This window comes from Leptonychotes weddellii, chromosome 9 (assembly GCF_054177405.1).
Source record: "Leptonychotes weddellii isolate Sample4059 chromosome 9, ASM5417740v2, whole genome shotgun sequence".
In the NCBI taxonomy this organism is placed as follows: Eukaryota; Metazoa; Chordata; class Mammalia; order Carnivora; family Phocidae; genus Leptonychotes; species Leptonychotes weddellii.
In genome coordinates this window covers 76481727-76509025 of record NC_138377.1, presented here as the reverse complement: position 1 = coordinate 76509025, position 27299 = coordinate 76481727, and the positions used below count along the sequence as shown (strand labels likewise).

Below are 27299 nucleotides of genomic sequence, written 5' to 3'. Positions count from 1 at the left end.
AAAAGAAATCTATAGTCAAATATGATCCAGTATTGGGCTAACTGGTGTCCTGAAGGAAGAGAACACAACAAATTCAAAGATAATAAGAGCTGTTGTTCAGAAAACTACCCATCTTATACCAGGGAAAATTGATTTAGAAAAATTGAAATTGAGATATATTCTGATTAAGTTCTTGAACCTCAGGGTTAAATATATAAATCCTTCAGGTATCTTTTTTTTTTTTTTTTTTTAAGATTTTATTTATTGGGCGCCTGGGTGGCTCAGCTGGTTAAGCGACTGCCTTCAGCTCAGGTCATGATCCTGGAGTCCCTGGATCGAGTCCCGCATTGGGCTCCCTACTTGGCAGGGAGTCTGCTTCGCTCTCTGACCCTCCCCTCTCTCATGTGCTCTCTCTCTCTCTCATTCTGTCTCTCAAATAAATAAATAAAATCTTTAAAAAAAAATAAAGATTTTATTTATTTATTTGACAGAGAGAGACACAGCGAGAGAGGGAACACAAGCAGGGGGAGTGGGAGAGGAAGAAGCAGGCTTCCCGCTGAGCAGGGAGCCCTATGTGGGGCTCGATCCCAGGACCGGGGATCATGACCTGAGCCGAAGGTAGACACCTAATGGCTGAGCCACCCAGGCGCCCCCTTCAGGTATCTTGAAAGAAAAAAAAAATCATATGTGGGAAAAGTTTGATTCATCTGAGATTTTCCCATAGCAAATGTTAGGAAAAAAGACAAAGGAGTGAGGGCTATAAAATTCTGAGAGAAAGAAAGTGAAGAAAGAAGCATTTCTATGCAAGTATTTGTTCAGTATAAATGCAACAGGTAGATAAGAATGAACTCAGGTAACACCCTCCCCCCCCAAAACCCCCAAATAATCCAATTAAAAAATGGGCAGAAGACATGAACAGATATTTCTCCAAAGAAGACATACAGATGGCCAACAGACACATGAAAAGATATTCAACATCACTGATCATCAGGGAAATACAAATCACAACTACAATAAGGTATCACCTCACACCTGTCAGAATGGCTAAAATCAAAACCTCAAGAAACAACTGGTGTTGGCGAGGATGTGGAGAAAATGGAATGCTCATGCACTGTTGGTGGGAATGCAAACTGGTGCAGTCATTCTGGAAAACAGTATGGCGGTTCCTCAAAAAGTTAAAAATAGGATTACCATATGATCCAGTAATCATACTACTGGGTATTTACCAGAAGAATACAAAAACACTAATGTGAAGGGATACATGCACCCCATATTTATTGCAGCATTATTTACAATAGCCAAATTATGGAAGCATCCCAAGTGTCCACTGATTGATGAATGGTTAAAGAAGACATGGTATATATATATAATGGAATATTACTCAGCCATAAGAAAGAATGAAATCTTGCCATTTGCAACAATATGGTGGAGCTAGAGAGTATAATGCTAAGCAAAATAAGTCAGTCAGAGGAAGACAAATATCATATGATTTCACTCATGTGGCATTTAAGAAACAAGACAAACAAGCAAAGGGAGAGAGAGAGAGAGAAATCAAGAAACAGACTCTTAATTATAGAGAACAACCTGATGGTTACCCGAGGGGAGTTAGGTGAGAGGATGGGTGAAATAGTGATGGGGATTAAGGAGTGCACTTGTTCTGATGAGCACCAAGTGACGTATGGAATTGTGGAATCAGTATATTTTACACCTGAAACTAATAAAAACACTGTATATAAAAAAAAGAAGAAAAACGGAAAAGAAAAACCAAAGGCATTGTGGCCATTGGCCATTCTTAAACTACTTAGCAAAGAAATCCCACCTACCAGGACATGAATGAATAAAAATAAGGCCTCCAGGGGCTGCCTGGGTGGCACAGTCGGTTAGACGTTGGACCCTTGGTTTCAGCTCAGGTCCTTATCTCAGGATCATGAGATAGAGCCCCTAGTAGCGTTCCTAGTCTGCTTGAGATTCCCTCTCCCTCTTCCTCTGCCCCTCCTGCTTGTGCTCTCTCTCTCTCAAATAAATGCATAAATCTTTAAAAATAAAAAATAAAACCTCCAGGAATGGTGAATCTGGAGGATAAAAGGACAGGTGGTAAGCACTGAATCCATCTGAATATAGAAGTGAGATTAAACAACTAGAAGAAATATGGTTGCTATAGGCATAAGTATTATAAAACCCTGATAAAACAAATAATATAAACCACAAAAATTGGGAGTTGGAGTCAGTTTGAGAGGAAGTACACTAATGTTAATTATTTCATTTTGCAGGGCAAGTTGTCAATTGACACTATTAATAAAGAAATATGGGCTGTTCTGATTTCTTCATATTTATATATTTTCTTTGCCCATATTCCTTTTGCTTCTATCTTTGCTGCCTTTCTCTTTTATATATATTTTTTAACCAATGTGTGTTGAATATTAATCTACATAAACTGAATACTTAATATTGTTGAAGTAATTCTGCAGTTTTCATGGAACTGTAAATTCTATGAAGATTGGGAATGTGTTTTATTCTTCTTTGAATTCTCTCAGCACCTGGCATGGGGACTTGCACATAGTAGACCATTAATAAATTTTTTTTGAATAAATGAACTAACTTGCTTTGTTTCATATACATTTTGTTGCTAGAACAATGGCTGAAGACTGGCTGGAAATACAAGGAAAATGAACCATAATTGGAAAATATAATAAAGCCTGTCACCCGCATCTGAGAGACCTATTATAAATGCTTCTGATGCCTCGTTAAGGACATTCTATTGTTTTCAGAATGCCTTTCCCCCCTAGTAAATAATCTCCTCTTTCTGTAATGTAATCATTGATACTGCTATCAAAATGATCAGTTCCAAACACAGATCTGATCCTGTCATTTCTCTGCTTAAAAACCTGCAATGCCCGCCCTCCCCGCCCCCCCACAGTCTATACAACAGAGTCCAAATTCCTAACTATGGCACGGAAGGTCCTGGATGTTCTGGCCTCAGTCCACTTTTTCCTAGCCAATGCATCCCACATGCTATCCATCCAGGGGTACTTGCAATTTCTGAAACATGCTATACATACTTGTGCTTCTATGTCTTTGCTCATGTTGTTTCCTCTATTTAAAATGTGACTCCTCATCCCATATCTTGCTCTTCTGCTATCTGCAGGCATCACCATACTAGTCTTTTTCTAGGGACTCAACTCAAATGCTTTCTCTGTAAGACTTTGCTGTCTCCCATGCTTAAATAATTTACCATTTGTTGTTCTCTTGTAGTGCTTTGCTCATGCTCCATGTATGGTATGATAGCTAATTGTTTATATACCTAACCTTCTCTCCTAGATTGTGAACTTCTTGGTTTGTACATTTCATTTTCCCATATTCTTTCGGCTATGTCTCATGTTTTCTAGAAAGCTGACACAGAGTATGTGCCTAACACATAGTAAACGCTCAAAAAATGTAGTTTGGAATAAAAAAACACAGGCACTTATATTTCCACATAAAAATACACATTAAAAAATTCTTCTAAGTACAATGGGGCTAAACTGAAAATCCTAAGAGTTGGTAGAAGATGGAAAAACTGTCTGTTAAACCATAGGTGAATTCTGTCCTGATTAAAAAAAAGAAGACTTGAACATTTCTTCAGAGGTAGACTGCTCTGGAAAAACTACATGAATTGTTCAACCTCTCCTATTAAAGCAGGTATACGTTTATTATTCTTGGAAAACTATAACTTGAGTATAGATGCTTTTAGTCTGTGAAGCTGGGTGCTCCATTTGGATATGCAAATCTGTGTGTGTGGAGCTGGAGCTTTGCTTCCGCAGACATTGCTGCATGAGAGAAGAGAAAAACTGTTTCTTTTCTCTCTGTAGATGTAGACTGCATATGTGTCAATATATTGTTTCTGTGACGATGTGAATGTCTTCCTTTGAGCCCTTGCTCTGAGGAGTGCGAAAGCTGAGATCTAAAAGATATAGGCAAACAAGGACAGGCATGATCATTACTATTTACTGGAGAAATAATTATGCAAAGGGACTGGACTGGTTTTGGCGAAGCTCTACCTGGACCTACCTGTAAAGACTGAATGACTCAGTCTTTGTGAGAAATGTGCTGATGTTGGACAGTTAATGCTCTTAAGGCAATGGCCCAGTTGGGTCAAAGGTTAAGGTCATACCCCTGGCGATGGGAGGTGGGGTCTCCTCTAAAGGAGTAGATATTCCCAAGTCAGTCATCCTAGTGAGAGGCAGCAACTCAGACAGAAAATGGGACTTTGAAAATGGACTTTAAATTGGATAAGGAGAGTTGTTTTCTTCTCTGAGCTTCTTCTCTCTGTGGTTGAGCCCGAATGCCCAAGACATGGTCGGGGGAACTCTTGATGGAGAGGGAAGCTGTCATCAGCCACATGGACCCTGGGTGCAAGCTCAACAATAAAGCCCATGAGGGCTTTGAGAGTAGCCATGTCATAACTGCAGGTTACTCTGGATTATTCTTCCTTTCTAACATTGTTACATAACACTGGTCTTAGTTGTGCTGTAAGGAGACTTTGATGGGAAGAACCTGCATTTGTGATGTCCTGGAGAAGAGAGGGCAATGCTTTTTTCTGCCAGGTCCCAAGATACTGGTGAAAGGTGCATTGGCTGGAGAGAGATCAGTGTCCCAGAATATCAGGGTATGGGACATCTGAAGTAGAGGCAGGAGTAATTCACTTATTTCAGGCATATGTTGGTGATACCATCTGCCCTAGGGACTCCTCAACAGGAAAGAAGGGAGAGAAACTTTATTTTTTTTAAGATTTTATTTATTTGACAGAGAGAGAGAGATCACAAGTAGGGGGGGCAGAGGGAGAGGGAGAAGCAGGCTCCTGGCTGAGCAGGGAGCCAGTTGTGGGACTCCATCCCAGGACCCTGGGATCATGACCCAAGCCGAAGACAGACACTTAACCGACTGAGCCACACAGGTGCCCCAGGGAGAGAAACTTTAAAGGAGGCTTATATCCTAATAATTTGGAAGGTGGGAGCTCAGTCATTGTAGTTTGGAGTTTTAAATAGGGCCTCCTTTACACTAAAAAATTCATGAAAGCTATGATGCTCTGATTAACAAGGGCACATGAGGCCTTTTATTGAACAAAGCCTTATTATACTGGACATCCTGCTCAAAAGACTTGAGAAAAACAAAGAAAAACAAAATATTCCTCAGTTTGATTTTATATGAGTCTTCTCTGTTTAGTTTCCCTTAGGCTTCTGCTCTTGATCCCCGTATAGGTGTACATTTAACCAGAAACTGATAGGTGCTTTTCTTCCATTATGTATCCATCCTCTGTTTTCCTCACAAAGTGTTCTGATTAAGCGAGTAAGGGAGAGTTTGAAGCTCTTTCTGGATATTACGTATATGCATGGGTGAATATCTAACTGGTCTTTCAATGAGGTGAGCATCTAGGTTGACATGATTTTCTTAGGTTGAACAGGAATGTTACTTAACACGTTGGCATAACAGCCACAATCTCATCCCTGTTGATTGCATCTCTGGTCATACTCTGAAAAAAGACTGCATTCAGTTCCTTAGAGCTTTTCTGGATTCATGGTGTTTGCCTTTTTATTCTAACAGCTGCTTATTTGCATAACCTGTTAAAGACATTTCCCTACTGTCAAACTACTGGGGTTCCTCTAGCTTCTTGGACATTTTTTCTTGCTCTTATAGATTCTGTAAACAAATAGCAACTTTTGCCTTCAACATAAGTTCTGCTTGCCTGAAATCTTTCATTATCTTCTCCCAACTACACAACAAAGCTGAACTTTGTAGAACATCACTTTGGCATGTTAATAATTTCATGTGTCCAAGGCCTTCCTGAAATTCTTAGTTTCTTCATAGATCTTTCCCTGGGACTTAGACACTATAAAATAGCTAATTTACTTCATGCAACAAACACTTATTGAATACCTACTATGTTGCACACCCAGGCTGCCTATTGGGGCTACATAGTAGAGGAACTCACATTTGGTTTGAAGCCTAGACTATCTGACTCACTGTTCTAGTTTCTTAACTCCTCCAGGATTACCTTGAAAAGTCAAACCTCCTCTTATGACTGCTGAATGCCACAAAGGAGATTGCAACTAAGAAGGAGAGCAATCCAGGTTACTGAGGTGATTACTGAAGAGGGGGAGGGTCCCACGCAAAAAATTGGGGAGAAATACTGGAATCCAAGGACACTGGGGAAGAAGCATACTTTATTTTTTTAAGTAGGTTTTAAGCCCAATGTAGGACTCAAGCTCACGACCCCCTCACCCCCATCAAGGGTCACATGTTCTACGGACTGAGACAGCCCAGAACCACCCCCCTCCAGGGGACTTACTTTAAAGGTCAGATGTTTTCTAAGTTAATGTAGGGTTTCATTTTTGTTATGTGTTTGTTATCCTATAAACAAGACCAGTATAAATGAAAATGCGAAATTATGCATATTTCATTATTTTTCAGTTAATATATTTATTACAGCATTAATGTGTTGATATGATTCTTTTATATAACATTTCCTTCCATCAAAAAATTTTGAGGAAGAATATTATGTTTCTTGGTGAAGTTTCCGTAAAGAACATGAGGTCTTTAGAATGTGGGGTCACAAAGGGCAGGAGACAATTTTTTTTTCTTTGCGATATATACCTCCTGACATACTCCGGTGTTTTGTTGAGGAGGTCTGAAGATACGGTAATTCTAGTTCTGAAGGAGCAAGGAAAGGACCCATCACTGCCTCTGCACCCTACCAGCTGAAGGAGCACACCTCAGTCTCTTCCTTTTGTCTTCTGAAAATAAAAGGGAGGCATAGGATGTTAGAGTGGAGGGTTTCCTAGGGGTTAAACCCGGGTGCTTAAAAAACCCTTGCGAACCCTACAGCTTTTACTTAAGTAGCTCCTGTAAAACAGATGTTCTCCGAAATAAGAGAGCTGGAGCAGACACGCCCGTCTGGCCGACTTGGGGTACAGCTCAGGTGGGGGCAGCCGCCTGGTCCGGAGCTGAAGGTGCCTACATTCTGCAGGTGCGGTGATTTTTATCTCGCACCGCCCCGGCTCCCGAGAGGGCGGGACTCGCGGCGTTGCAGAGCGTGGGACTTGACCCCTGAAGCCCGAGTCTAAACGTATTCCACGCAGCAGACATTTATCTGGCCGGGTGCCCACACCTGGCCCGGGGGAGGGGAAACAGCTTCTAGAGGAACCGCAGAGAGGAGAGGAGCCCCTCGTTTAGGACGCCAGAGGGCTGGTCCCGCTAGGCTCTGTCCGACTGCTTTCCCGTGATTGCTTTCATCACCTGTTCATCATCCCAGTGCCCTATTTCTATTGGCTCAACAGTGTGCCACTCGGTTCCGCCGCGCTGACCCCCATTGGCCCTTCTCCGGCCGAGGCCCCGCCCCACGAGCTGGGCATGGGGAGTAGGGCGCGGAGGAGAGAGAGCGGAGCGCTTGCTCTGGGCTGGGGGGAGGCGGTGGCGGAGAAGGAGGAGGAGAAGAAGGAGGAGCTGGGCCAGCAGGAGGCAGCGGCCGCGACCGGGCTGGGGTGATGGTGCAGGTGCCCGGGGCCCGCGCGGAGCTGCCCGGCTGAGGGGCGCCTGGTCCGGGGTCCGCAGCGCCGCCGCGTCTTTCCCGGCGGCGGGCGGGCGGGAAGATGCTGAGCAGGTTGATGAGCGGCAGCAGCAGGAGCCTGGAGCGCGAGTACAGCTGCACCGTGCGGCTGCTGGACGACAGCGAGTACACCTGCACCATCCAGGTCAGTGCTGCGCTGCCCTGCCCGCGGGACCCCGAGTCTGGCTAACTTGGCCCGCGGCCGCCTCCCGAGGTCGCCGCAGACCCCAGTGCTTTGTCCGTCCCTGGCTGCGGCGGCCAGCCCCGGTGCAGAGCGCCTCCGCCCGAGACCTGGTCCGGGGTGGGGTACCGGGCGCTCGGCGCAGCTGCGGTGAGAGTCCCTCCGTCCCGGACCCTCAGCTCGCTCCCTGCCCTCTCCCAGGGTGAGGGCGCCCCATCCTGGCTCCTCGAGCCTGCCGGGGTGGGGAGCATCTTCCGCGGGCGTCCGGAGGGAGGCGGGCAGGGCGGGAGGCTCCTACCCGGGGCGCCCCGTCGGGGGGCTCAGGCTTTGGCTCTCTGGCCAGGCAAGGACCGCTGGCCGGCGTTTCTTATCTATCTTTGGTTGGAAGGATAATGCTGTATGTCATAATCACCCGCCCCCCCTCCCCACCCCGGCATTTGTGAATCAGAGCTCTCAGAAGGTAAAAGTGAACGCGCAGCCCATGCAGAGTGGCCTATGGAAGGGAGACCAGCCCTCTGGGTTCCTGAGATTAGGCCCCCCTCCCGCCTTTCGCTCCCCAGATCTCATTGTATTGGGCAATTTTGAGGGGGGCGTGAGGTAAAGATTTAGCAACAAGTACCAGAGATTTGAGGGTTGACCGTGGCGAGAAAGAATAGGTGACTTACAAAAAACGCCAACAATATGTTAATGCTTCGCAGCATTTCTTCAGAACCTGGTATTTTGGAAGGGATTTTTACAACCTCTTGCTTATGTTTTTTCACTACTGCCGTGTGGCACGTCTGGAGTAGTAGTCTTTCCCAGGAATGCAGTCACAGTCCTCTCTCCTCCTCTGTAAAGTCAGAGATAGGAACATTGACAATGCTCCGGTGTTCAGTTCAGCAGCCGAAGGATCCTGCGCTCGCTGCCGGAAACTGCTCTTTCTGGAGAAGCAAATAGAGTTGGACCCGGAGGGGTCTCACCTGATCCCTTGCCTTTGCAGCAAGAAACCAGAGGGGGCTTCTCGCCTCAGATGTGGCAGACAAAAACTGTCGGCCTCTGGTCCTACCCTCTTTGTCTCCCGTCCCGCCCCCCCATTTATTTTTTTGCTGACAATGCTCAATAGCGGAAAACAGCGGTGTGTGAGAAAGACGCTGGGTAGTGGATGAGAGCGGCTGCCCTCTGCTGACTCCGTGCTCATTTCAGCCTTCTCTCCACTTTACCTTTTTTTTTTTTTCGTTTTACAAGCAGATGCTGTTTTTTTAATTAACAGTGATTTTAAAACAAGTTGAAAATGAGACTTATCATTCTCCAGTTTGGTGATGGTAGTGGTTTTGTTTTCCTCTCCCTCCACCTCTTCATTTTTTTCCTTCATCATTATCAACATTTAAAGGTCCTCAGACTCTAGAGACATCAAAATCATCTTGATGACATGTCTCCACTTTCCCTTTTCTCCCACTCCCCAAACCAGCTCTGGGTATAAGTGCTGACTGCCGCCGAAGATCCAGGAGGGCAGAGAAAGGGAACAAAATCTCTTTTTTAAGGCCACTTAAATACAGATTAAACAGTCATAACGACGCTAGCCATCCAATGAAAGGATTTTTGTAGTTGAATATGATAGATGTTCTGTTATTATTTCCTTACTGAATGAGTGGCATGCTACTTTTTGTTTCTATTGTATCTTTATTTGTCGTGTACAGTTCTTTTTTGTTTTTCAGTGGGGGAGGAGAAGGCATTGACTTGACATTCACTATTTGAATACATTGTCTAGAGCTTTTAAAGTTTTTATCCTTTCGTTTTAAAATTTAAAGCATTTACATGATAGCATATCAACGGCAGTGTGAGATTTAGACTTTGTGAGTCCTAAAAATACTTTGGGGTATATGGTGAAATAAAATTTCTGGGGCAGGTCATTAACTTTTGCCAAGGTATAGAGTACAAATGAAACGCAATTCACATCACCACTCCACTAGTGGCAATCTTGTGATTTTAAGGTATCACAATAAGACAACTAGTTATTTTTCCCAGTTGGTGGAACCTCTGAAGTTGGTTGATTGGTATTATAGTTGTGGGTAATTTTTATTGCCATTGAGAAAAATAATATTTTTCGGTCAAGCAGGATTTACTGGGTTTATGCTTGTTATATCTTGCTATGGTTGTGTTTATTTTCCTGCTGGTCTTATTTTACATTATTACAATTTAATGTGTTATAAATATTTAGGCCACAGAAAAATAAGCTTGGTGTAACATGACTATACTGTAGTGAGTGTCCACTGTCTAGACATGTTAATGATAGTGCACTGTGATTCTTTAGTGAAAATTAAACACAGGAATTCTGAAGTTTATGTAATATTGTCAGTCTTTGGCACCACTACTGTGAATTGCTTTTGTTTTTACCCAATGTGAGGAAAGGTTAAAAAAAAAAAAGACAGGATCTTATGTGAAATTAATATTTTGTGCAGATAGCTTTTTTGAGCTTTTAGAGATTGAGCTTTTCTTAGCAACTTTCTCCCCCTTATCCATTTCTGTAGTGTGTGTTTGTGTTTGTGCATGCACTTATTTGTCAAACATTGGACATAGAGTCTTTTAAATCAGTATGGAAAGAAACTGTGAGCTACTTGCTAGGTTGAAGCAATATTCCTAACATTTTAGGAATTGCTGTACAGTATATTTTTAAAAATTTTTGGTGATAGTTTGGAATCATTTTCCTTAAAGTACTGTTTGCCATATTTTTCTTTAAATAAGGTATATATTTTAGAAAGATTTCAGTACTTCTTGAGATAATCAGAGAACACTTAGGGGATTAGAGAGTCAGAAATGTATCACTGGGTTAGAGCCATAATAGCCACATTTAGTAAATTTCAGTTGTAGAAAATTCTGTCAAAGTATTGGTCTTGTCTTTCATAATGCACCAGTTATACCGCTCTGGCATTTAGAATGTGATTATTAAGGTAAGGAAAATGCCTTATATCCTCTCAATGAAGGTTGCCACAGTTACCAGACTATTCTTTTATTCTTTCTGATATGCAAATGTATTTGTAGATCATGAGAAATGAAAGTATACATAGGAGGCTTGTAATATAATTGCTCCCCTGTGAAGAACATTGCTAACAGCTCCCTGCCAGTTTTGAAGGTCATTGCCTCATAAATGCAGATCTGGTCCATATTTTTCACACATCTGTTTCATTTATGAATATCTGCATTTATTTACCACATTTACTACCCTACTTTGTTATTTTATTTGGGAGCAAATAGGAAAAATGAAAAGGCTACCTAATATCTTTGAACTCAGTATATCAAATGGAATCATTTAAATGCTTAGACATGTAATATCCTAAGTAATAGATTTTTAACTATCTTTTGAGTTATAATAGTTTATAAAATATTAAGAATATATATTACGGAAGTGCCAGTAGAAATATGTACCAAAAATACATATTTTCAAGTCAGAAATATTAATCACTTTTTTCTGATTACTGAAAAGTAAAGCTGCCCCAGAAATGAATTTGATTTTACTGGGAACACATTAAAATAACAACTGACCAAGCAGCTAGCTTAAATTTGTTTTTGCAGTTAAATGAGGTACTACCAGAAGTAAAATGCCGGTGTACAGAAACCGTTCTATAGTGCAACCAAGATCGGGACTTGATTGTGTCTCAGCCATTCAGTAACTGTGGGACCTAGGGTAAGGGAGCGAATACTGGGGGAGAGAACAAATGTATTGAGCCCTGTACTTGCCAGGTGCCCCGCTTGTGCTATTTTCTCACTAAACTCACAACAGCATATGGATTCGTTATACACCCATTGTACCAGCTGAAGAAAATAAGATTGTGGATTGGTGGGAGAGCTGATGTTTCTTGAATGGCCAACTCTACTACGCTTTCTGTGAGGTGTTTTACTTATACCTTACATCAACTATTTGAGAAGTAGGTGGTAGTATCTTCATTTTACAGATGAAAGGCTTGGATGAAGGAACTTGGTCAAAGCTAGTAGGTGGCTGGACTATATTTAAACCCTGGTCATTTTGTCTCTAAATTCCATCTTTGTTCTCTCTATTCTTTATGACTCCCTAAGTTATTTCACCTGTCTGTAACCATAATTTCCTCATCTGTAAAATGGTAATAATACTTATTTCACAGTAAAGAAAAAATTATTTGGTAATGTCATTACAAATAATAACATTTAAACAGACTAATATACATTGTGCCTTGTTCTATCAAATCAAAAATAGGATTGAGAAAATTTTTTGAAAATAAATTAAACATTAAGTCTCCTCAAAATGATTTTTTTAAAAGATTTTATTTATTTGAGAGAGAGAGAGTGTGTGTGTGAGTGTGGGGGAGGGGAAAAGGGAGAGGGAGAGAACCTTAAGCAGACTCCCTGCTGAGCACAGAGCCAGCTCCGGGCTCCATCCCTTGACCGTGAGATCATAACCGGAGCAGAAACCAAGAGCGGGCACCTGACTGACTGAGCCACCAGGTGCCCCTACTTAAAAATTTCTGATTGGTTCAGGTCATGATCTCAGGGTCCTAGGATCAAGTCCCCCTTACGCTCCCTGCTCAGTGGGGAGTCTGCTTCTCCCTCTGCCCCTCCCTCCCGCTCATGCTCTCTCTCTCAAATAAATAAAATCTTTAAAAAAATGATTTCTGATTAATCTCAGTGAAATTATAAAATTCAAGGCTGGAACAACTGGATTCTGTAGTAGAACTCTTCTCTAAAATTCAAGAGTTCAGGGGGCACTTGGGTGGCTCAGTGGGTTAAGCATCTGCCTACAGCTCAGGTCATGATCCCAGGGTCCTGGGCTCCAACCCCACATTGGGCTCCCTGCTCAGGGGGGAGCCTGCTTCTCCCTCTCCCTATGTCCTCTCCCCACTCATTCTCTATCTCAGATAAATAAATAAAATCTTTAAAAAAATAAAATTCAAGAGTTAAGGTTTGCTTTCCTTTGATCCTACCAAGTCTTTGGCTTTAGAGGGGCATTTGTTTCAAGGACCTACAGTGATTTGTCTTTTCTAAGAACTTCTACTTTATACTTGGTAAGCGAAATCCTTGCTTTCATTAATGCAAAAGGGATGTTGTTAGAGAATTAAGGTAATTGTATTCACAGAAAAACACAAAGCTGTTGTATTTTCATGAATATTGGTTCTTTTAAAAACTTTGTTTTTAAAAGGTAATTATGGTGTCTCAGAATCTGTTACAATAGCAAGTCAGACTCTAATTCTTGAAACTAAGTTCCAAAATTAGCCTTCTAGAATCCTGAAAGCACTTGTACTCTATTTCTTAATTTGTATATATAAAATGTTCATTGTATAAAACTAAGGCAGATCAACCTTTTAGGACAGAGTAAATTCTAGATGTGTATTTGTGCTCTCGTTCTTTCTCTTTTTGAAAAAGTTTGATTTAAGGAAGTGTCAGTGGCATCCAAGAGAAACCTAGAAACATTCACCACAGCAGATTTTACTCAAGGGTATTTGTATGAATTTGCATTCTATTAAGTGCTTGGAATGAATATACTGGATGAGGCAATTCAACATAGTGTATAATAAAAGAGCATGTGGGTTTTGAGTCCTCTGTTACATTGCCCAGAGACTCGTTGATCGTCTGTGCTAGCATTAATATTCACTCTTAAAAAAAAGTTTGCCAAGATAAAATAAGACAACCTGAAGACCAAAAAATAGTCATTTTTGTTATACATTTGTAGTGGTTTATATATAGGCATTAAAAATGTGCAACCCAAAATAAGCAAGGTTTTAGTTAGATACTATAATAGTTAGATACTATAATCACTATGGTAAAATATTTTGGATTATTTTAATACCTATTTTCTGGTAGATTATACTTTAGAATTTTTAAAGGAGTAAGAGGAAACTATAAATTTTAAACCCTAGGAATTATACCACAGTGCCTTACGTGGTTGTAGTTCAATAAATATTTGTTCTGATTTGTTTGTGCTCCATGATGGCTGTGTTAACTCCAACACTTAAAAATTTCTTGTGCCTGACAACAATAAACATTTTCTAACAACTGTATAAGGCTTTTTATAGTTTCAACCCATCCGATTCCAAACCACTTTGCTCTGTAGCCCCTCTCCCTGGTGGGAAGTATGGTATGTAAATGTATTTTATGGAGCCTTTGAGGTCTCTGATAACTTTCTGCAATTATCCTTTGTTGAATTAGCGGAGCTGCGGTCTAGAGCTTCTTGATTTTTTTGGTTTGTCTCTTAAGATTTCAAGCCTTTCAGGTCTCCCCTCCTCCCATCTCCACAGGTTTAGAAGGCTTAGATCCAATGAATACTGTGTAGTGCAGTGCTTCATGGGGTGTTGGAAGTCTGGCAGAATTAGGATATTGAGCATAGGGCTCACCACAGCCATAGAAACTTCCTTCATTCCTTTCCCCTAAGTCAGTGCCACAGAAAACCTCCTCCCAGCCTCATTTTCTAGCCTCTTGCCCCAACGGAAAGAGAACCATGCTTCCCACAGGTTCCTAATTATGTCTATTTTAAGCTGAATTCAATCTTCTGATAGCCTCATGTGTAACATTCTGACTCTGCAGACCCTGTTTCCTGGAGCAGCCTCCTGTGGGTCACTCTTCTTCAGCTGGTGTCTAACCAGAGCTGGTACAACAGATGTGAATCTCATGGAGGATTGGCAGCAACCTTATAGCTTCTATATCTTGCCCACGTGGTGCTCAGGGAGGAGGATGCTGCACTCCTGGAGGCAGGTGGTAGTCATTGCCCCTGTTTTCCTGCATGATACTTGGGGCTGAGGCCAACCACCTGAATGGTTCTGTCATGCAGCTGAGAACTTTGAAGAGTACTAAAGCATCTCCATGCCTATGTTGCAGAGTGAATGGTGTTTCCCTAAGAGACCCAAACATCTTGTTGTATGTTCATTCTAGCCATGGAAGCAGACTTTCCATTCCTTTAAGACCCTAGATCTGGGCGGCCAATACAACTTTTTGAACTTGTACAAACATATTAGCAGAGCCGAAGCTAGAGTAGGGAAAGCAGTTTCTGTTGGAGGCTAACCCTTAGATTTAAATTGTAGACCTCTTGCCACCCAAGGCCACCATGCCATCCTCATTGTCGTCAATATTTTGTGCAGGATCCTCTGTATTGGTCTTTCACCAACTGTAAAGGCTGTGCTATTTCTGAGGATGGTGTTTTACTTTTGTAGTCTTTCCAGGCTAATGGTATCATATCTTAGACTTGGGAAGCAGGAACTTAGACTCTTCAGGTCCAAATTCTTCAGGCTTTTGCTTGCTACTGTCATACTAAACACCAGCTTGTGTGAATCCAGTCCTCTAAGGAGATCTTTCCGTGCCATGCTCATACAGGCAAACTAATTGGGCCACATGCTTGGCAACCACTGAGTTTGTGTACAATAGCTCCATTCACTTGTCTACAGAAAACACCCCTTTGACACTGATTATAGCTTTCATTCCCCCTCCTCTACTTCTGACTCCTTGCATTACCATGACCTCATCTGCTGGTCCGTATTTAGAGATGCCTTGGACCATTACAGAAATGCTTTAGGACTCATTCCTGTATGTTAAGGATCATTTCAAAGCCTTAGACAACCTCTGTCCACCAAGGGAAACCGTTCTAGATCAGGACCAAACCTAGCTATTTTTATGCCTTGTTTGAGCCATCTTACTGTGTCACAACTCAGGGAGCTTTTTTCCCTTTGTAGAAATTGTGAACCTCGTTAAAAAGAAGAATGGTCTAGGGGATGAGTTAAAGCAATGGTTCTCAAAGTGTGTTTCCTGGATGAACAGCATCAGTTTCACCTGGGCACTTGTAACAAATGCAAGTTTTTGGCCCCACTGCAGAACTAGTGAATCAGAAATGTGGGGGAGGGGAGCTCAGCAGTCTGTTTTAACAAGTCAGCCAGGTAACTCTTACGCTTTTTCAGGTTTGAGAATCACTAGTACTGGGTCATACAGATATTTAATAGGTAAAAGTGATGAGTTATGTTGACTGAGTATAAAAAGTGAGGGAGAAGAAGAAGCCAAGAGTGAATCTCATATTTCTAACTTTTATTTCTGAATGGCCTTAACTGATTCTCTACCCTTGTAAGGTAAAAGTTAGGTTATTTGCAGATATGCATACTGTTTTCAAGTGGGCAGGATTCTAAAGATTCTACAACAGGTCATCATTCCAATTTGATGCTCTTATGCTTATTGGTTTTATTTTTGTCTTCCTTGACCTAGAAAGAAAACGATTATATTTCTATATTGTTTTTCAAAGAAATCGTCTTAACAACTTAAAGCACTGGGGGTGTAGGAAGGCCCCTGTTTGCAAACATGTAAATAGCAAAAAATAAATACCATGGAAATCAGTGCTAAGACAAAGTGGTTTGCCATGGCAGTGCAAATATGGGGGACTCAAAATTGCTAAATATTTCTCAAAGGAGGTGAGATTTGAACTAGGTCATGAAAGATTGCCAAAAGTAGAAAATGGGCTGTGGGGATGGGTAAAGGGCATTCCAGGCTGAGGTAACAGCAGGCTACTTCAAGATAGGAAAGCTAAAAATGTAAAGCCAAATATATTTTGTATTTCCTTTACTATGTTTATCTGACTTACTCTGGTACAGTTGAGTCAAATAACAGAATCTATTTGCTTAGGAAAGATTGCTGTCAGCAAATTTCAATCATTCTTGACGTGCTTAGAAGTGTTAGTCTAACATAAAAATAAACACAAAGCTGGTGTTGAATTAAATCTAACTCCAAAAGTGTACAACACAAATTAAGAGTCTTCACAAAGCAATGGCATCATATAAAGAAGGGGTAGATTCATGTATCAGTCTTAATTCTGTGGCTGCAGTAACTATGCATAAGAATTTTGTTTCCAAGGGACCTCTGGCATAGGGCTTATTTGTCTACACACAAAAAGAAAGTATCAAATCCCAACATTCAGCTGATGTTTGGAAATCCTTTGGCTGATACAGTGCAGCCTAAATGGTGCATTGACAGTTAAGAAATGTGGAGTGGAGCCCTAAAAGGCACAATTCTGCACCTCTATTCCCAGACCTAAGTGGTCACCAAAATCACTTTTCTAGAGGATGGTGGAGTGCTTCCCTGGATTCCCCAGTGAACCCCTGCCTGCCAGCTCTGAAGTTCCCAGCCCCACACGGGGTGCACTTTGAGCACTCCACACAATGCCAGGCTAGAGCTTTGGGGATGGGAACCTCCAGGAAAGTGCTGTTTGGCATTTAGGCAATCAATGTTCGGCAGAATGCCAATGCTAATAGGTTATTTTGCTCTGGAAGAGGAGAAAAAGAAGGGATGGTTTAAAGACTGATGAATAGGGGAATGACTGACAATACAGGCACTCCACTTTGTTGGAGAGATTAAGGAGGCTTGCTGTGAAGTGGTATTATGGGAGCCAGATAAATTAGCAAAGGCCCACAGGCCCAAGACCTGAAAGAAATAGTGGTACATCAAAACAGCATGCCCCAGGGCACACTCAAATGTCTGGCCACTTTCACTGAACTTGTAGTAGGAAAAAGCCAAATCATTTGGAACCCTCATAGTCTGGTAGTCCATTTAGGCACTCCATAGTCAAGCAAATTACCCCTTGCCTCCAGGCAGGTGCAAAGCCTTATTTCCATATTGCCTGATTTAATTCAGGGGCCTCTAGGCTGGGCCTTAGCCTATTTTTGAGGACACCCAAGTGGAAGAGTTGGCTTCACAAGTACCAAAAGATTCCATATACTCTAGGCAGGAGATGCCACTAAGACTACTGTTTTATCAGACATAAGCCAAGCAGGTAAGAACATTGATCACAACACAGGAAAGCAGAATTAATTCATCTAAGGATCTCAGGTACTTCTAGGGGATAATTTAGGCTGACGAAAACATCCAGCCTGCCCTCTTTCAGATTTTCGCCTCTAGAAAAATCCAGAATCCTCCAGAGTTATTGTGGAATTGGAGGTTTGTAGGTCAGAAGGATCCCATGGACCGGCAGCGATGCCTGGGATGTTATGAGGCATGTAGAGCCTGAAGTTTCACAGTACACTCTCATCCCTGCAACAAAATAACCCATCAGCTCTTTGGGAGGCCACTCAGAAGAAATTTGGCCTTTGAGAGGTAAAAATCTGATCAAAACATAAGGTAGTCTAGTACTACAGTGCAACTTAATCTACACTTAGCTTTAGATTCTAACATTATGTGAAATTGTTTGTTTTTTTTTTTTTAAAGTGAATGGGAGTTGGCTTGGTGTAGCTTCAGGACATAAGATACTGAACCAACCATTGAAGTGTCAGATTTTATAAGCAGCATAGCTGGTCTGAAAAATCAATACTGACTTTGCTTATTTTTAAATACACCTTGGATAATTTAGATAAGCTTATTCAAATGAGTACCCACAGTACTGAAAGCACGTCTAAAAATTGTTTTCTAATAATTTGTATGGCAAAAGAGAACACATTTCTCATATTCCAGTTTTTGATATTGGGTACAGCAGACTATTATTATTATTTTTTAAGATTTTATTTATTTATTTGAGAGAGAGAGAATGAGAGAGAGCACATGAGAGGGGGGAGGGTCAGAGGGAGAAGCAGACTTCCCGCCGAGCAGGGAGCCCGATGCGGGACTCGATCCAGGGACTCCAGGATCATGACCTGAGCCGAAGGCAGTCGCTTAACCAACTGCGCCACCCAGGCGCCCTAGACTGATTATTTTTAATAGATACAATGATAGTATATTGTCTTGCTGCAAATTAGATCTTTTACTATGTCATTATAAAATATGGAGTATTGCTACTAAGAATATATCTCACATAAAATATCTTTAGTTTCTGGTTGAAAGAAAATAATAAGAAAAGGAAAACTTTCTCTTCATTTCCTGAATTCTACAGTTTTATTTCCTACTATCATTACACCTGGCTCTTCTGTCCATCTCTTATGATCTCCTTTGTTTCATGCTAATTTATACTTAGGGCCACTTATTTAATACCATCTCTTATCACCATTTTTTTTCCTTTTTTAAAAAAATATTTGAGGGAGAGAGAGCACGGGAGTGGGAGGGGGGAGGAGCAGAGGGAGAGGGACAAGCAGACTCTGCACTCGGTGCAGAGCCCAATGTGGGGCTTGATTCCACGACTCTGAGATCATGACCTGAGCCAAAATGAAGAGTTGGAGGCTCAACTGACTGAGCCACTCAAGCGACCCTTTTCCATTTTTTTTTTTTAAAGCAAGCTCTCTGCCCAATGTGGGGCTCAAACTCATGACCCCAAGATCAAGAGTTGCATGCTCCACTGACTGAGCCAGCCAGATGTTCCCTCTTATCACCATTTCTAATTGCCATCACTACTAAGTTACACCTTTGCTTATGGTCAAATTCTTTGTGTGGTGGCCACACCTGCTGTTGGTAGTGGTGGGAGGTGTTAAGAAAAGGTGCAATTAAAATGTGTGTAAATATACACTGAAGCATAATGTGATCCATATCCTTTAATTTCATTATTTAATGCAATAGTGTTGTATATTTTAATCAACTGGAATTTGAAACAATATACACAAATGAAAATCTGTATTATATAAAGTGATATCTTGGGGCTGCACTGAATATTATATGTTTAGAGCTTTCTATTAACTTTTTTACAATTATTTCTTAGTAGATAAATAGACTCAATGAGGCTCTTCCTGTACTGTAACTTCAGGTCAGTATTTAGGGACTGGGTCTGCATAGTGGGGGCAATTCCCATGATCAGGAGGGTCTTTATTGTGGACAGCTGAAGTTGGTGAAATTGTAGGGAGAGTGGAAATAATTGATAAAGAGAGAAACAAGAGATCAAAACCAGAGAAAACATTGGGATGGAGCAAGATGAGCCCTAAGCCTAAATACCTAATCAAAATCTAGAGGGAGAATCTGGAGAAGCAGGTTGGGAAATGAAAGAATATTGGAGGTCTTTTTCGTTGTTGCTGCTGTGTGGTAGGAGAGGCTTAATGGTTTAAAGGAGCTCTCTGAGGTTGGCTCCCATGTGGAGGTAATATTTAAAATACTCAATAACTGGGGCTCCTGGCTGGCTTAGTCAGTGGAGCATGTGACTCTTGATCTCGGGGGTCTTGAGTTAGAGCCCTATGTTGGGCCTAGAGCTTAGTTAAATAATAAAATAAAAAAAATACTCAATAATCAATGAGTCACAGTGAATAATATCTCACTGACCAAGATTCTGCTAGAACACACTGGAATTGAGTCTGGGGCCCTCTGCTGGGCCAGACACTATTTAGTGTTGAATCATGGGAGGTGGGGTTCAGAGTGGTCCCAGGGAAGAGGGAGGGGCCTCTTAGGGCAGTGGCTATTGGCCAACTGGTAGGGAAATGTTTCTATCTATCTTTATCTATCTATCTATCTATATTTCAATATTTTAATGACTAGTGGGGTCTTATTGGAGCAGGCCAACCTAAATCCACTCCTCATTCTGTCAGGTGGGATGAGATGGGAAGCCTCTTCCTCTTCTGACTGTAGTCTCTGTGATGGTAGGAATCAGAGCCTCCTACATCTGTCTTCTCTGGCTCTCCATTTGTTGCTTGCCAGATACAGTGTCCAAATGGTCTAGGTTTTACCTTCCTGTGGGGGTGGTAGGCTTCACATGCTTCCAAAATGCAACTTCGATCATTTTCTTTTTTTAAAACCTTTCAAGATTCTCCCTTTACCTGCTAGATAACAGCCTTTTAGCACATCACAGATGTCCTTCCATTACCTTTGCTGCCTTTCCTTTGAGACTTGTCTCCTGTCATCCTCCATATGCATTTTATTCCACTTTGTAGATCACCAGCATCTCATCACCTTATTCCAAGGTAAACTCCCTCACCAGTGTTGCTGGGCTGTGCTTTGGGGGACCTTATTATAGTATTTACCATATTCACTTGTAAATATTTACTCACATGTCTGCCTCTCAGTAGACAACTATATGAAGGGCAGACAACTATATGAACTGCATCTTTGTACAGTTAGTATCTACGGTCTCACCTAGGGGCTCGATAAATGTTAATTGTAGATGTGCATGAATGATAAAGAGGATTATTAATAATGCAAATGTAAAGTTACCTCTGACTTGAGCTAAATAGAGGTAGGATAAGAGTTTAAAAATAATATTTTGGTAGTTTTTTTTGCATCTTTATTTTTTCTGTGATTCTCTGTTCCTCTCGTAAGGTTTCTCTGACATAATTAATTACAATTAAAATGAATGTACTGACAAATTAGGCATATCATAACATGCCATTGTTATGTTTTAGAGAGTTATTTGGTGAATGTCCATATTACATATTTTAATTTAATATGGTAATTGAGCCATTTAAAAATTTATTGAGTACTTACTGTGTTCTGGGCTCTGTGATAAGCACTTTATGTGCATCCTTCATTTAATCCTACCTGTTTAATGGAAAATATTATTGTTTCTAATTCCAAATGAGTACAATAAGGCTTAGAGATGTTAAATTATTTGTCTAATGTCACACAGCTAGTCTGTGGGGGAGCTGGGATTCGAACTCTGTATGACCTCATTGTTGTTCTTACTCATGGCTCTCTGATGAAGCGGGCAGTATAGTCCAAAGGGGAAAACATTAACTTGGTGGAGTCAGGAGACTTGTGTTCAATGCCTGACTCTCTTGACTGATTAACTTTGGGGCCTTGAGCAGATAACTTAACCTTTCATCTGCAAAATGAGGAGACTCAAAAAGAAGACCCCTCCAGTCTCTTTCAGCATAAACATCCTACAGTTCCCAAGAAATTTGTCCATGGCTCAGTAGTGTTTTTCTTTGTGTTCCCTCTGTGAAGGATATTCTTTACAAACGCAAATATTCCTTTTAAAGAAAGAGATGTCAAGGCAGATCTTTGTGACTGCTTCAGTCTGTGTTTTGTCCCTTAGTTTTGCAAAATACAAAATAGAGCTTTATCTACTCGTTCAACACAGATCACATTCTGGGGGATTGACTCATGCTGATCAAAAGTAAGATTTTTTTTTTTTTTTGTAATTTAGAATCTCTGTTAATTATGGTGGGATAGTGAATACTAGTTTCTTTTTTTTTCTTTTTTTAAGATTTATTTATTTGACAGAGAGAGACACAGTGAGAGAGGGAACACAAGCAGGGGGATTGGGAGAGGGAGAAGCAGGCTTCCTGCTGAGCAGGGAGCCCGATGCTGGGCTCGATCCCAGGACCCTGGGGTCATTATCTGAGCCAAAGGCAGGCACTTTAACGACTGAGCCACCCAGGTGCCTCTGAATACTAGTTTCTGCCATTGTAGGCACTTCTTCAGGATCAGAGACTTTGGAAAAACAAATTTGAAAGTGTTTTTTTTTTTTTTTAAGATTTTATTTATTTATTTGAGAGAGAGAGCAAGAGAGAGAGAACATGAGCTGGGGGGTGGTGAGTTTGGGAGAGGGAGAAGCAAACAAAGCAGACTCCCCGATGAGTAGGGAGCCTGAGATGGGGCTTCATCCCAGGACTCCAGGATCATGACCTGAGCCAAAGGCAGATGATTAACCAACTGAGCCACCCAGGTGCCCCTTGAAAGCTGTTTTGGAAGGCAAATGGTTTTCAGGGGTATTCTTCTAGGTTGTGTAAAAGTCTTATAAGCTATGTCTGTTTCATAGTACAGGCCTAGTAATTATTTATCTACAAGACTCAGTTTTTCCATCTTCCTTGATTAGTACTTTGTAAGTGCTGATGAAGTCTTGCTTTTAGCCCTTCCCCGGCTTCATGCAGATTATTGTATATATGTTAATAATACAATTTTAATTTTTCTTCTTTTTAAAGGTATGTCCCAGTCTAGAGGGTACACTTTGATTACTTTGATTGCACTTGAGTGTTTCTCGAGACTATTTATTTTTATTTTTATTTTATTTTTTATTTTAAGATTTTATTTATTTGAGACAGAATGAGAGAGACAGAGAGCACATGAGAGGGGGGAGGGTCAGAGGGAGAAGCAGACTCCCCGCTGAGCAGGGATCCCGATGTGGGACTCGATCCCGGGACTCCAGGATCATGACCTGAGCCGAAGGCAGTTGCTTAACCAACTGAGCCACCCAGGCGCCCAAGACTACTTTATTTATTTTTAAAAGATAGAGTGAGCAAGAGAGAGAGCATGAGTGGGGGGAGATGAGAGGGAGAAGCAGGCTCTCCACTGAGCAGGGAGCCTTACACTGGGCTTGATCCCAGGATCCTGAGTTCATGACCTGAGCTGAAGGCAGATGGTTAACTGAGCCACCCAGGCACCCCTCAAGACTACTTTAAATGCCATTTTCTCCCCTCCCTTAATGGACTTGGCCAGATAATTTAATTTATGTTGACTTGTGCTACTTTGTCTTTTAGAGGGAAGCCTCCCTTTTTTTAAACTTTGATCTCAAATTCTGCATGGTCCTCATGTATGTTACCACTCTGTCATAGGCAATATTATGTAATCTTGATGCCATCCATAGAAGGCATACACCACATGTTATAGAACGCTAGAGTGAATTTTGATACATTGTAGACATTTCCACTATTCTTTTGCTCTCAAGTTTCCAAATACTATTTTTTTTTGCATCTCCCACACTTTAACTTGGCTTTTTTTTTTTTTTTAAAGATTATATTTATTTATTTGACAAAGAGAGACAGCTAGAGAGGGAATACAAGCAGGGGGAGCGGGAGAGGGAGAAGCAGGCTCCTGGCTGAGGAGGGAACCCGATGCAGGGCTTGATCCCAGGACCCTGGGATCATGACCTGAGCCGAAGGCAGACACTTAACAACTGAGCCATCCAGGTGCCCCAAACTTGGCTTTTTTAAAAGTCAGGTTTATTGGGGTACAATTTACATAGAGTAAAATTCACTTTTTTAAGGTAAGCTGTACACCCAACGTGGGGCTTGAACTCATGACCCCAAGATCAAGAATCGTGTGCTCCAACAACTGAGCCACCCAGGTGCCCCTAAAATTCACTCTTTTATAGTACAGTTCTTTGAATTTTGACAAATACATACAAGCTGTATAACCATCATATATAGAATATTTCCAACATCCTGTAAAATTCCCTTGTACCTCTTTATGGTCAGTCTCCTCCTCCTTCTCTGGGTGTCTGTCAGCTACTAATCTGATTTCTGTCCTTATAGGTTTGCTTTTTCCATGGTGTCCTATGAATAGAATCATACAATATGCAATCTTTTGAGTCTGGCTTCTTTCACTTAGCATAATGCTTTTTTTGAGCTACAAATTACATACCATGAAGTTCATCTGTTTAAAGTGTACAATTCAACAGTTTTTAGCATATTTATTAAGTTGTGCAATCATCAACATAATCTAATTTTAGAACATTTATATCACCCCAAAAAGAAACCTTGTACCCATTAGCAGTCACTCCTATTTCCTGTCACCCTTCCTCCCCCCAACTCTCTGCCCTAGGCGAACACTAATCTACTTTCTGTCTCTATAGATTTGCCTATTATGAACATTTCAAATCTATGGTATCATACAATACATGGTCTTTTGTAACTGACTTCTTTCACTTAGCATAATGTTTTTGAGGGTCATCCAAGTAGTAACTTATATTAGTACTTCATTCTTTTTTATTGCTAAATAATTTCCCATAGTATGGATTTATCACATTTTGTTTATCCATTCATCAGTTGATAGACATTTGTGTTGTTCCACTTTTTGTTTATTATAGATGAAGCTCTTATTTATGTACAAATTTTTGTGTGGATGTAGGTTTTCATTTCTTTTGGATGTGCTGTGAACATTCCCATACACTTTTTTTCTTTTTAATTGAAGTATAGTTGACATACAATATTATATTTCCAGTGCACAACATATGTATATAAGTTTTTGTGTGGAATTATATTTTTATTTCTCTTGGATAGACACCTAGGATTGGAATTGCTGGGTTATATAGTAACTTGATGTTTAATGTTCGAGGAATTGCCAAACAGTTTTCCAAAGTGGTTGCATGAGGGCTCCAATTTTTCCACATCCCTGCCAATCCTCACTATTGTCTTTTTGATTATAGCCATTCTGTGGGTGTGAAGTAGTAAATCATTGTGGGTTTTTTTTTCTATTTTAATTATTTTAATTTGTGTAGTTAAGTGTTATATTAGCTTCAGGTGTATAATTTAGTGATTTCAACAATTCTGTACATTACTCAGTGCTCATCATGATAAATGTACTCTTAATCCCCATCACCTATTTCACCCATCCCACCACCCACCTCTCTTCTGGTGACTGTCAGTTCTCTATGTTTAAAAGTCTGTGTTTTTGTTTCTTTTTCCTTTGTCCTTTTGTTTCTTAAATACGTCATATGAATCTTCTCTTGCTCTGTTCTCTCATGATTTGCAGGTTTCTTTTTTTTTTTTTAAAGATTTTATTTATTTATTTGAGACAGTGAGAATGAGAGACAGAGAGCATGAGAGGGAGGAGGGTCAGAGGGAGAAGCAGACTCCCCACCAAGCAGGGAGCCTGATGCGGGACTCGATCCCGGGACTCCAGGATCATGACCTGAGCCGAAGGCAGTCGCTTAACCAACTGAGCCACCCAGGCGCCCGATTTGCAGGTTTCTTTAGTGATATACTAAATTCTTTTTATTTTTTGGCTATCACCAGTTTTTGATTTGTGGTTACCATTAGGTTTATATATAACATTCATATAGCAGTCTGTATTAAGTTAATGGTCACTTAAGTTTGAACTCATTCTAAAAGCACTAAATTTTTACTCCTCTCCCCTCCTTGTTTTAGGTATATGGTGTCCTACTTCACATCCTTTTATTTTGTGAATCCCTTGACTGATTTTTATAGATGCACTTAATTTCATTGCCTTTGTGCTTCCTACTTTTTGTCGTTTCTACTCAGAGTCCCCTTTAACATTTCTTGTAAGGCTGGTTTAGTGGCCATGAATTCCTTCAACTTTTGTTTGTCGGGGAAACTATCTTTCCTTCTATTCTGATTGACAGCCTTGCTGGATAGAGTATTCTTGGTTGCAGGTTTTTTCCTTTCAGCACTTTGAATATATCATGCCACTCTCTGTGGCCTGCAAAATTTCTGCTGAAAAAACCACTGATCACCTTACGGGGTTTCTCCTGATATGTAACTGTTTTGTTTTGTTTTTTTCTTTCTGCTTTTTAAATTCTCTCTTTATTACTACTTTTTCCTATTTTAATTACTATGTGTCGTGGGTATGGACCTCCTTGGTTTGATTTTGTTGGGGGCTCTCTGTGACTCCTGGATCTGAATTTCTTTTTCCTTCCCTGGATTGGGGAAGTTTTCAGCTGTTATTTCTTCAAATAAATTTTCTGTTTCCCTTTCCCTCTTTGCCTTCTGGGATCCCTATAATGTGAATGTTATTATGCTTGATGCTGTCACTGCATTCTCTTAACCTATTTTTATTTATTATTTATTATTTTTTTTTCCCTTTCCTGTTCAGCTTATTTTTTACGCCTTACTCTGTCCTCCAGGTCACTGATCTCTTCTGCTTCCTCTAGTCTATGACTAATTACCTCTAGTGTATTTTTAATTTTGCTTATTGAGTTCATCTCTGATTGATTTTTTTTTTAATGTTTTCTATCTCTTTGTTGAGGGTCTCACTGAGGTCCTCCACATAAAGATACAGTGAGTATCTTTATGACCATTACTTTAAATTCTCTATCAGGCTTATTACTTATCTCCATTTTGTTTAGCTCTTGCTGTGATTTTGTCCTGATCTTTCATTTGGGACATAGTATTCTGTCTCCTTATTTTATTTAACTCCCTGTGTCTGTTTCTATGTGTTAGGAATGTCAGCTAAGTCTTTTGCTCTTGGAAGTAGTGGCCTCATGAAGAAGAGGTCTTGGAGTACCCTATAGTACAATGTTCCCTGTTCACCAGAACCTGACCACCTGACTTCGGGAGTGTCTATTCTCTGTGTTGTGTGCACCCTAATGTTGTAGCTGAGCCACATTTGCCTTCAGTCCAGTCAGCTGCAATGGCCCCCTTTGCCTGTTGTGGGCAGGGCAGGGTTTGGTCCCTGTGGTGTTAGTGGGCCAGTCTGGGGCTGCGTTGGACTTGAGTTGAGTTAGACCAGGTGTTTCCCAGAGCTGTGGTTACACCAAACTGCAGGGAACTCTCCTTGTGTTGTCTCCTAAAAAGCTTTCACTGGTGAGTGGGGCCTACAGTCAGACCAGATCTCTGCTCTCAGCCCACTGCTGGGGCCACAGTTGGACTGGTATGTGTGATTATCATTCCTTCTCCCCAGGGTAGGAGTCATTTTGGAGTGGTGCTGGCCCCTGTCAGGGCTGCTTGTGCACGGCCAGGCTTGTGGCACCACTTTGGGTGGTCTCCTGGCAAGGGCATGTTGGAGGTGGTAGGTCTGCAGGAGAATACAGAAGCGGGTGCTTGGCATCCAAGCTGGTCCACTGTGGGAGGGGACCTGCAGCCACCAGGAAAAACTCCTGCCCAAGCCAGGATGGAGGGGGTGGGGTATACTTTTAGCAAGCCAGGTGGGGAATGTTTCAGCTGCACTGGTTCCTGCAGGTGTCCACGTATCTAGGCTGAGGGTGGGTGAGGGAAATGGTGCCCACTAGCTCTTTTGTTCTTGGAGAAGTCTCCCAAAGGTTCCTGCCCTTCCAACACACGCTCTGAT

At 41.2% G+C, this 27299-nt stretch overlaps 1 protein-coding gene across 6 annotated transcripts in view; it reads left to right on the top strand.

Moving 5' to 3' along the window:
• The first annotated feature begins 7408 nt into the window (after positions 1 to 7408).
• The window catches only part of FRMD5 (FERM domain containing 5), a 238294-nt gene continuing 218403 nt past the window's right edge, over positions 7409 to 27299 (top strand). For 3 of the 6 annotated variants that reach the window (XM_081829527.1, XM_031029196.2, XM_081829528.1), the window contains exon 1: positions 7409 to 7706. In XM_081829527.1, coding sequence (XP_081685653.1) covers positions 7605 to 7706 — 102 coding nt within the window. In that variant the 5' untranslated portion in view covers positions 7409 to 7604. The remainder of the gene's footprint in view (positions 7707 to 27299) is intronic. The other 3 variants (XM_031029175.2, XM_031029192.2, XM_006727456.3) reach the window with 1 other exon arrangement.